At 42.7% G+C, this 12134-nt stretch overlaps 1 protein-coding gene and 1 pseudogene across 1 annotated transcript; both read left to right on the top strand.

Moving 5' to 3' along the window:
* Window positions 1-915: 915 nt before the first annotated feature.
* Window positions 916-3411, top strand: LOC103710140 (subtilisin-like protease SBT3 pseudogene; annotated as a pseudogene).
* Window positions 3412-5602: 2191 nt separating this feature from the next.
* Window positions 5603-8146, top strand: LOC103710086 (uncharacterized). The gene is made up of 2 exons (XM_088706254.2): window positions 5603-6260; window positions 7353-8146. Exons 1-2 carry the CDS (start codon window positions 5681-5683, stop codon window positions 7952-7954), a joined length of 1182 nt encoding a protein of 393 aa, XP_088562380.1. The 5' UTR covers window positions 5603-5680; the 3' UTR covers window positions 7955-8146.
* The last annotated feature ends 3988 nt before the right edge of the window (window positions 8147-12134 follow it).

Below are 12134 nucleotides of genomic sequence, written 5' to 3'. Positions count from 1 at the left end.
CATGGGGATGAAATGGAGCGGACATTGGTTTATGGTCAAAATAATTAACTCACATCTAAGACAATACTAGACATAGTCTTTTCTAGAAAACATTCAATTATTAAAAATGACCGTCACAAATATAGCTTTTTCAATAAAACATCCGCGTCTAAGATGTAGTTGGCCGCCTGTTTTTGGCCTCTATGGAGATATGTCCATCCCCATTTATCTAACGAGCAGGGATTCATATTATTCAGGTCGTGGCCCCATTCACGTTGCTCGCTCTTTCATGCTACCTCATCCTGCAAGCCAGACTAGTCGTCCCTTCTTCGTGTCGCAAAAGGATGTTGGAGTCGCCCTAACAAATCTCCTCCGCTGTATTTTTGTTCAGGTCGGTCAATCGATATCCAAGTCTATGAATCTGGCTGACTCGGGAGGATCTTTCAATGTGGATCTTTTGTCTGTAATGCCTCAAATCATCGCGTCTTTCATCCATGCCGGCAAACAAAAGGTCTACCTCGGTTTCTTCGAACGAGATCAGCGGGCCAGTCCTGCGTCTTCATTAAGGAATGTAAGAAGGAAATATAATACAATGGCGAAAATGCTGCTACACCAAGGAAGGAGCTAAGTGCAGCAGAGAGAGGAGATTTTACAGAGAATCTATAGCACTTTCCTGGAAAAAAACATAAAAAAATAAAGACAAAACCAGAGTAGGTGTTACAAGCTTACACCAACCATGGGACGGCAATCGAGGAGCCAAGCAAAGAAGATCCAAGAATTTGGATGACTGAAATGGGTGCCGGCCTGCACCGTCAATTTTTTTTAGCGTAGATGACGAGGCAACCGACGGCAGAGTGGAGGATTTATATGCATGTTCATAACCGCAACTCTCAGCATTCGCTCTAATTAGCTTACCTCATAACTCAGACATGGCTTCCACCTCCCGACCCAAGCTATGGCTCCTCCATCTCCTACTGCTCCTGTCATGCACTGCCATGTCCTCTCATCTTGACGATGATCGCCGGCCCTATATCATCCACATGGATCCATCGGCGATGCCAGTCCCCTTCTCCACCCACGAAAGCTGGCACACCTCGATCCTGTCGTCCCTCCCCTCACCGCCCGGCGCCGCTCCCCCCGACCATCTCTACACGTACAGCCATGTCATGCATGGCTTCAGCGCCGTGCTCTCATCGGCCCACGTCGAACACCTGGCTAGAAGGCCCGGGCATGTCGCCATCCACCCAGACTCCTACGGCCGGCTCCACACCACCCACACCCCTAAGTTCCTAGGCCTCAGCAGGCACTCGGGCCTGTGGCCCATGTCCGGCTTCGGGGATGACATGATCATCGGCCTCGTCGACAGCGGAATTTGGCCCGAGAGCGATAGCTTCGATGACAAGGGGATGCCGCCCATCCCTGAGCGGTGGAAGGGGACCTGCGAGACTGGAACCAAGTTCAATTCCTCCAATTGTAACCGAAAGCTCATCGGTGCGCGCTACTTCGGCAAGGGACAAAGGCAGCGGGGACTAAACGTGTCCAAGACATTGGACTACGACTCGCCGAGGGACTTCCTCGGACATGGGACGCACACCTCGTCAACCGCCGCCGGTGCCAGGTCCCCAGGAGCAGACTATTTCGAGTATGCAGAGGGCAACGCGATTGGCATCGCACCGATGGCCAGGTTGGCGATGTACAAAGTCTCGCCCACGAGTACGGACGAGTTGGCGGCCAGCGACGTGCTGGCTGGCATGGAGCAGGCCATTGCCGACGGTGTCGATCTCCTATCGCTCTCTCTCGGGTTCACCCAAACTCCGTATCATTCCAATGTGATTGCACTCGGAGCGTTCGCCGCCATGGAGAAAGGGATCTTCGTGTCATGCTCCGCAGGCAATGATGGTCCTGCTGGCTACACAATATACAACGGGGCACCGTGGATCACGACAGTCGGTGCCGGGACCATTGACAGAGACTACGTTGCCTCGATAACACTAGGACAAGACTTCGCAACCGTTCGAGGGAACTCGTTCTATCCGGTGAGCTTGTATATCTCCGGCGTACGGCTATACCACGGTCTAGGCGATGCTAGAAAGGAGAACTGCCGCCGTTCGTCGCTGGATGCCAAAGATGTCAATGGAACAATTGTTTTCTGCTCGTATAGCATCGAGAATGATGTGAAGGAGCAGATGGATGAGGTTGTAAGGAGCGGCGCCAGGGGCGCGATCATCGCCACCGATCAGTGGCCTTTCATGGACCCCACGGGCTTCGGCGAGCCGTTGGTCGTCGTAGCACCGGAAGAGGAGAAGGTGATCAAGGCCTACGTAGCGAAGACCAAGGGTCAGAACCTGACAGTGGACATTGTATTCCAACTGACGGAGGTAGGCACCCCGCCGGCACCGCAGGTGGCCGACTTCTCGTCGCGGGGGCCCTACGCCATCAGTCCAGAGATACTGAAGCCTGATATCCTAGCCCCTGGCGTCAACGTTTTGGCCGCATGGGCTCGGGGGCCTCTCTCCTCGTTAACGTCGGTCGGCCATGCACCTCTGATCTCGGACTACATGCTGCTCTCTGGAACTTCTATGGCTTCACCGCATGTCGTCGGGGTGGCGGCGTTGTTGAGATCATTGCACAGAGAATGGAGCCCAGCAGCAATCCGTTCGGCGATCATGACAACAGCCGATGTGCTCGACACCACGCACCAACCTATCACCGATCTGGAAACCGGTTTACCAGCGACACCGCTAGATTTTGGAGCGGGACATATAAATCCTAACAAGGCGAAGGACCCGGGTCTCATCTATGACATAGGTTTGCAGGACTACGTCGATTTCCTCTGCGGGCTAAACTACTCAAGCTCGGAAATCAGGGTTATAACTAGGAGAAGTGATTATACTTGTCAGGCTAATCTCGATCTCAACTACCCTTCATTCATCGTCGTCTCTGACCGAAAGGCCAGCATCGCTCGACGGAGCTTCAGGAGGGTACTGACGAGCGTCATGGATGGACCATCGATATACCGTGCGATGGTGGCAGCCCCTGCGGGCATGAGGGTGGTGGTTGAACCCCAAACACTAGCTTTTGATGGGAAATATAGCAGGCAAGAGTTTTCAGTGAGTGTGGAGGTTGAAGTAGGAAGTGATAGCCAAGGAAGCTATGGATTTCTCAGCTGGTCTGAAGTCGGAGGAAAGCATGTCGTCCGGAGTCCCATGGCGTTTGCGTTTGCTCCCAATGCCAAGTAATGGTGCACTGCCAAGCCCTGTAGCTTTACCTGATCATGTAAATCATATCAGTCTTCTTAATTTGTCCTCTAAATGCCAAGTAATGGTGCGCTGCCAAGCCCTGTAGCTTACCTGATCATGTAAATCATATCAGTCTTCTTAATTTGTCCTCTAAATGCTTTTATCGTCATAATAAAATTCGAGATGTTGCCGATTGACCTTTTTTATAGTACCGTATGTTACCATTATCTACAATTTAAAGATGTATATAGTAGTGTGGAAAAAAAAATCATAAATTAAACCACGAAAAATGGCTCGCACATTCAATTAGACGCTACTAATTTGACAAACTAAATTTGTGCAGCAATTATGAAATGTATGAATTATGTAATTTTGAAAGAAATTAGTGTTTTTGTCCATGGAAAGAATGGCTTTCTTTTGTATTAGCAACTCAATGCATCTAAAAACAACCTTTCCCTAGATAATGGTTGCCGGAGCAAGAACAAGAAAAATAACCTTTCTCCAATAAATTGAGGTTTGTTATGATGATTTATATTTTGATTCAACCCTCACGCAACCTTGCTTTTATTTACTTATTTATCTATATTGAAAGACATACTCTGTGATATTATTGGCTAGATGTTTCCATGAATATCAAGTAAAGTGAAACATTCAAATAAGTCAAAATCCAAAAATTTCTAGCCGACCATATATATGGTTGTCTTTTACAAGAATGAATGGATCCTAAATGGATACTTAGGAAGCTGCATGGTCATTGCGCATTTTGACAAATCAATGGATGCAGAGAGCTATTGCCGGTGCGATTTAAGTATATTGCTCTTTCTTATTAAAACCTGTCAAATGCCAAAACGTTGGAGATTGCTGCAGCTTGAGTTGTAAACATCTGTCATTGCCTCCCAAGGTCATTCCTGATCATCTTCCATCCTGGCTGGAGAACTTTCATAAAGGTTGGGTGCATGTACATGTACTCAGCCTATGGGTTGGCACTTGGCATGGGTGTAACTCTCGGTCGTCACCAGCAAAGACAAAAAATGCCAAGTCTTTGCTATGTGGTGCAAAGTCTCGTCCCTCTCGAGGCCTGCAACGTACCGAATTCCTACGGCTTCCATTGCGCCGGATTTATTGGCTGGGCAACATGCCCGACATGTATACTCGATGGATTTGAGTATGGGAAATAAATAAATAAATATCATATTCGGCCAGAGAAAGAAAGAATAACAAAATAATTTTTATATAAAAATAAAGTTTTTTTATTTTATGAAAAAATATAATACGAGCATAAAAAATACACATTTTCAATAGCTGAAAATTAGATTTTTTTCTCAAAAAAACCCTCAAACTTTTAAATAAAATAAGATAATATATTTTGTATTAAAATATAACAAGTATTTTACATATTTTTTTTTAGACAAGTAGGTGCCTAAGCCACTTTATAATATACTACTTTTTCATTGTCAATCAAACATGTAAAAATTATTTTTTCGGATATCATGCATATACTTAGGCATCAGTTTCTTAGAAAATTTATTTCAACGAGGAAAGATTCTATCCACAGACCAAATGAGTCCTGCAAGACAAAGCATTGTCGGGTTTCCTACCAAAGAAACCTTTTAAAAATTTTAAAAATACAAAAGAAATTGGAACCATTTAGCTCCATATACAATATAAGAGGATGATTAAGCAGCCCTTGGTTAGAGGAGCTTCAAAAGATATAGTCATTAAATTCACATCAATCTTTTTTTTAAAAAAAAGAAAGAAATGGTGATTCCATCGACCGAATCTAATTAGTTGTCTGATCAGATGCATGATACCACCAGATGAATGGTTCATGTAGCCCATGAGCCATAGCGGTTAAATTGGCAAATAGCTTTTACAGAAAACTAGACGTCAAGAAGAAAAAGCCTGCACCTGATCCTTTATTCTCTTTTTTTTTCTTTTTGGTAAATTCCATTATTCTCTATTTTTTTTGGGTAAAAAATTTCTTTATTCTCTTTGCTACCCATGCTGATGCCTGAAAGAAGCAAGCGCATGAGCTTTTGCAGGCTTAAAGTTGGTCTCATGAGGACCAGTCCCGCCCTTGGAGTCCTCCAAGGACAACCAGGTCCCAGACTCAAGGTAATGACTCCCTGTAAATCTTTTTTTCAGCTACTACTTCCCCGAGATAATAAAATCCTCGAGGTGACTACCTGCCAAAAGAGACGCAAATATGAAATAAGCTTAAAAATCTAAAGCCATTCCTCCCCTCAAAACATAAATTAAGGAGCCTCCTTTTGCAGCTTCGCCAATAAAAAAGACTGAAGCCCATCACCCGGACCACCACCCCCCCCCCCCCCCCCCATCACCCGGACCACCACCCCCCCCCCCCCCCCCCCCCCCCCCCCCTTCCATAAAGGAATAAAAGCATCGCCACCGCCGAATTGAAGAGCACCATACATAGATTAATCCGGAGTCCCTCTTCTTCAATGGCAGAGACAAGGAGAAGCAGCGAGCTGGTGAAGAGAAACAAACAAATCCAGCACCCAACCCAACAGGCAGTAGAGAGCCCATCCTCGAGAAGAGCCCTCAGAAGTTTCTTTATCTGCAAAAACTACGAAGCAGCAGAAGGCAGCAGAAGGCAGTCTAAGAAGATTGGATGCTCGGGGTCTCTTTGCAACCTTAGGGACAACTCTAGGGTCATGCAGAGGCCGGAGATCGCCTCACCTGGGCCTTGCAAAAGAAGAGCTTCGGTCGGTGGTTGCAATACTGCTGAGAGAACCAAGAAGAAGCCTCTAAGCGAGATAAATGGTGTTGCTTCCAAATCCTCCTCTCACTCATCTGCTTCTGCGGCTGCCTCCTCCTCCTCTTCATCACTTGGTGGATCTTTCAGAGGAATGCATCTAAGGAGGCTTTCTGGGTGCTACGAGTGTCATATGGTGGTAGATCCCATAAATGGGGTATCCAGGGATTCTTCTCTGAGGGCTACCATCTGTACCTGCCCTGACTGTGGGGAGATCTTTGGGAAACCTGAGATTCTGGAGCTTCACCAGGTTGCCAGACATGCAGGTAGAATCTCCTTTCCTCATCCTCTTTTCCTTTCATTTCATTCATCTTCCCCCACTTTCTTAATATTTTTAATTGTCTTTCATTGATATTTTCAATGTTGCAATAGTTACCTTTATATCAGTTTATCAATGATTTTTTTTTTTTTTTTGAGGGAAGAGTGAGGATATATAACTAATATTTCTTTATGTGATTATCCATTTTTACGTTACTTTTTCGAAGTCCTTAATAATGCAACTTAAAAGATGCTGACGTCTGACTTCTGATTTTTGATTTGATCTGCTTGCAGCCTTGGAATTTTTTTAGGTCTCGTGACCTTACTAGGACAGTGATATTTCCTGGCTGTTTAAGAAAACAGAAAAGCCAAGAGGCAAAGACCACAAAGAGGTGTACGTTTAAAGAGAAAAATACTGCAAGAGGAGATGAATTTAAAACTACGTGAGAAGTTAAACTGCTAGTAGAAAATTCTAACAACTTACTTGCATTTTGATATCCTACTACGAATTGATGGTTTGTCAGCTGTAACTTATAAATTCCCAGTATTTCCATGCTTTTTTTCATGGGAATGCATTCGATCCAAATTTAGTAGTGAGTTCAAATAATTATTCCCTCATCCGTAGTATTCACACTCCTCAATTGGTCAAAATATGAATGCATCAAACTTTCTAATTTTTTGATCACTTTTCGGAATGGCCTTATCTAATCACAAATCTTGCAGTGCTTAATTAAGCTTCTGGAACATATTTTTTGCGGTCATGCGAGCTTGATAAAATAGATCTTTCTAATTTTTAGCTCCTCTGATTTCGGACTAAACTTATACTGCCTGAATCGAATCATGACCATGCTGGCAGACATGTTTGAGATATATTCTTCCATTACTTTTGGCTGAGCAATCGCAGCGCAACAGCTTGGGCCAATTCTTATGTCTGACATTTTAATAGAAGATAGCAATTAATAATCCTCTGTACATTACTGATGGCTTACTCACTTCCCATAGCACCTGCTTCTAATCTATTTTTTTCCGACTTGCTTAAGCAACAACAAACTTGATGTCATGCTAAACTCAAGTTATTTTCTTCAACTTCCTTTGCTCAGTTTCAGAATTAGGTCCTGAAGACACTAGTAGAAACATAGTAGAGATCATATTCCAGTCGAGTTGGCTCAAGAAACAAGCGCCAGTATGCAAGATAGACAGGATCCTTAAAGTCCACAACACTCAAAAGACAATCACAAAATTTGAAGATTACAGAGACTCCATAAAAAGCAAAGCCAGCAAGCTTGCAAAGAAGCATCCGAGGTGCATTGCAGATGGCAATGAGCTCCTAAGGTTCCACTGCACCACCTTCTTGTGCTCCCTCGGCCTGAATGGGACAACCAACCTGTGCGACTCGATCCCACACTGCAACGTTTGCAGCATTATAAGGTACGGATTCAAGGCCGATGTGCTTGGAAGGATCCGAACAATGGCTACCAGTGGGAGAGCGCATGACACTGCCCAGATTTCTTCAGAAGATGAGAAGAGGGCGATGTTGGTATGCAGGGTGATTGCAGGGAGAGTGAAGAGAAACCAGGATGCTTCGGAGGACTATGATTCGGTGGCTGGTGCCGCGGGAGTTTACGCAAATTTGGATGAGCTCTTCGTGTTTAATTCAAAAGCTATTCTGCCTTGTTTCGTTGTGATTTATGGAGGTTTCTAGCATTATCAGTACTAATTTTTCCTTGCAGTGTTATAACTTCGCATGTTTGTATTGTTCCTGGAAACCCTTATTATGCCGTTGCTAATCAAATGCAACGTTTTTGAGCTGCATTCAGTTTGAGAGCGCAGGAATGTAATACGTTCTCCTTTTCTCCTCTGATCTTAATTAAGTGCAGGTTCTTTCGCTTCATCATATTGATATGGGCTTGTTTGGATGATTAATATCTTCATGGTTATGCCTGCTGTTTGTTAGGATATGCAGATCTAAACAAGGCAAATAACTTTTTATATTGTTAGCAACCACTCGAGGTGGAACCGAAAATGTCTAGTTCTGAATGGAAATTAAATTTCGTGCTTGTTTTCGATCGACCTTTTCTAGCTGGGTCCGTTAGGTAACACAAAAAAACTCTGATGTATTCTTCTGAACATCTTCAACTAAGGAGACATTTATACATTCAATAGTATGAAGTCGAATCTTTTCTAGATCTACTGTCGCGACACCATATAAAACTACAGGCCAGACTGGAGCAACAGCACAATCCTGTGATTTTGAGTCAGTTTCGCATTTACCTACCACTGCTCATGGTAATGGCTGGCGGAGGCCAAGTTTGAATGCAAAGGATTGTGGAATCCTATATTGCTTAGCTGATCTTACCGTGCCTAGTCTTTATCCAGTCCATCCAATCCAATACATGCCTGTGGCTGTAGTGAATTGGTGCTCTCAGCTCCAAAGACTGATAGTGTCCATATCTGACTTGTTTTACTCTGGATGTTTGTAGTGAATTTAGACTCTTTGACATCAAATCAAATGCTGGACAATCCAAAGATGGCACCAGGGGACAACCCCCTGGGTTTTGTGGTAGCGGCTCGTCTCTCCCTTGGAAAAGGAGATGGCAGTGAGTGGGTGGGGACTGGGGGGGGGGTAAGAGAATGAGAGAGAGAGAGAGAGAGAGAGAGAGAGAGAGAGAGAGAGAGAGATGCAGCATTAGACAAAGGAGAGACAAGCCAGCTTGCAATTGGGCCCCATGGTCCATGGACCAAACCTGCGCTTTAAGCGACAAGGGACTGCGAGTCTCCATGGCGGTGGAACCCGCATTGATGCTTGGAAGGACTGACAGACCCGAATTAGTTTTGAGGGAGTACGACTATTTTTCAAATATAGGATCGTATTTATTTGGTGTTGGCACTATTAGTTCTCTCAAAAATAAAAGTAGTATTCCTCCTTTCTTTTTCTCATCAACCAAAAAAAGATTCAAAAACAAAGCAGCAAGAAAGATTAGTGCTAGTGTGGGGCAACAGATCGAGCGACCCTGATCCATCTCTCACATCTCTGCATACCCTCTTAAATTCGTAATGAAGGCCATTATATAGTTTGGGAATTCAGTACGTAATCGTGAAATGACTGTGCTATGATGATGTTATATTAAATGCGCGCGCTGCACCTTTCAAAATTTATCTACTTTCAAATATCTACTCTTACTTACTTTGCCCAGCAGTATCCAAAACCAAGTGCAATATTATATGTGATTCCCAAAGTGGACACACTTGCAGGTTATCTTGATAAGAATGTTACATTTTTTGGTTTTTTTGGTCGTGTCAATCAATATTCGCTCTTCATGCATCTCTGCTTGTTTTCAATGAACATCCACCCCCACGCTCTTGTTGTTCCTCTGCTTTGATGATGTGCTTCAACTCCATCTGTTGATAAAAATTCTGAACGCCACGAGATTTGGCTTCTGGTAATTTTCATTTGTATTTCAAAGGCACGTCCTGATCGCTTTATGCTGTTGAATTCCACTTTGTTTCCAGCTTCTAATGTGTTTGCATTTCCTACGTGCCCTTTGCTTCTACAAACTTCATCATTCTCTCAATATTTAGCAAACCTTATTCTTGTCTTATGTACTCGAAAAATAATGTAAACTGTTCCCAAGCTTGAATGATTTTTTTTTTTGGGGGGTTCCTTTTTCTTTTGTTTGCTGGTTCCTAAAGTATAATTCTATCTTTTTTTCTTCCCTATTTTGACTTTCTTGATCATCTTTAAAAATAAGTTACTATTATATTTTGATAAGATGAGGAATGAACTTGAACATTTTACTAGATGACGAGATGCGCTTTTCAGAGAAGTTTGCTCGGCAACGAATTTGTCAAGTGTTGATATAGTAGACCCTGATTCATTTGAAATGGAGGATGGATGACTGTATTACTTTGTTTACAGGAAATTGGTGATGGCAAGAAATAAGAATACTGCAGTCATACTTTCTATAAAGCTTTATAAGTAAAGCAAAAGATTTTTTCATCAAGGTGGCCATAACTGTCGAAAAGATACACGAGACCATAAGATCAAGTTATGAAAAGAACATATGAATTCTACAGGAAAAAGAGTATTAAATTTGGTGCCTAAATATTCCATAAAAATCTAATGCAATATATTCTAAATATTTAAACTATGAAAGATTCTATCCAGTCATTGATTAATATTCAATTATCTACGTTCTAGCCAATGGAGAATGGACCAATAAAATATGCATCACCGACCAATGATATGAAGCCTCTCTCAGATCATGTATAATCTTCAGGTAAAAGGAAAAGATTTGCATGAGATGATGTAATCATTCATTTATGCTCTTAATTAAAAGTGCCACAAGTCATGGTTTGTTCTAGTCGTGGGTTGGTGCAACTCTTGTCGTCTCGTCATCAAAGGATTTAACATCGACTGCTTTACCAATATAGTGTCTCAGTAATCAAAAAAGTTCCTGGAACCGTAGAAAAAGGTAATGCGATGATTAATGTAGAGACCTTTGTCTTATATTAACAGAACAGAATCTAGAGCCAAGGAGCATCTATAAATTGTAATCCCAATTCATCAATCCAACAATCTGGCAGCATCTTCAGTGTAAGAAGATAGACAGTCTCATCAGAGGAAATAAGGTTTATACACAAAACAGAACTTTATGTTTCTCCATAGTTCAAGTTCTTTCATTGATCCAAGAGCAGTTACTGGCATGGAAGAAATCATAAAGTTGGGGATCTAAGTGTCATTGGAAGAATTGACAAATCAGGACAGCACTCTAAATGTCATCGGAAAGCCTATTATTTTCATCGGAAGGGCATCTAAGTTCCATCATTGGGAGAGCCATCAAAATCGGCGTTGAAAAAAATGGTGGTAGAGGTATGCAATGAACAAGAAAGAGTATGTAAGGCGGCATCTTAGCATTGAGTTGATATCAGTGCAATAGAGAATGCCAGGCCCTTCTTTGCCTTTTTTAATAGGCCCCTTCCACCAGGAGAAGATAAAATATAACTTACAAACAAAATGGCCTGGTTTTTACATCTGAATTAGAAAACCATGTCACCAGAAAGAAAAAGGATGAATGCCTGATCTGATGCCTGAATTAGGAAGTCAAGTTAGAAGAAGGAAAAAAGGAAAAAAGATTAGGCAGAAAAGAAACAAAAGTGGGAGAAAATGCATAGGCCGCTTTTACTTCTTTGACAAACAAAACAAAGAAGAAAAAAAGAAAAATTAAGTGGAGATGCGAAGTATCGATCCCCGTACCTCTCGCATGCTAAGAGAGCGCTCTACCATCTGAGCTACATCCCCCACCAGGAAGGAATCACTCTGATGTTGATCTTCCATCGTCTTCTCTTGCTAATTTTTATAGTTAATCTACCCTGCAATACAATATTCCAGAAATTTCCAGATTCGACAGACCCGGCAATTGAATCCCGTCTCAGGTCTTGGATGCGTTGATTTAATGTTATCTCAGAAATATCCCATGCTATCATTTTGAAGAGAAGCAGACCCACCCATTCTATAATAGATCAAAAGTCCAAATTGTCGAAGATGCACGATCCAAGACTGAAACTTAATCATGAACAACCGTACCACCGATAACCATCGTGAGAACCATTCTAGGACAACAGGAGACGTTAGCACTAATATCTTATCAACGCTGCAGATGAAAAAGGTAACTTCATTGAATATATACCATGAAGCTTCCCAAGTTGTAATAATGAGCACGAGTACAGATACGAAACCATACAAACTGCTTCAAGTTTTATACTAATATTTCCTCCCATTTAATATAAATTTCCTTCCACCAGCATCACTTTTTATCCTCCGTACTACCTAAAATCCCCGGTTATCCCTTTCGCACCAGGCATATTTGGCCCCTGTTGGCTCT

Source organism: Phoenix dactylifera, chromosome 11 (genome assembly GCF_051530095.1).
Source record: "Phoenix dactylifera cultivar Ajwa chromosome 11, Ajwa_hap1_PhDact_Kaust_v1.1, whole genome shotgun sequence".
NCBI lineage: Eukaryota > Viridiplantae > Streptophyta > Magnoliopsida > Arecales > Arecaceae > Phoenix > Phoenix dactylifera.
Note: the sequence above shows the minus strand (reverse complement) of the source record. Positions and strands in the feature narration are given on the sequence as shown.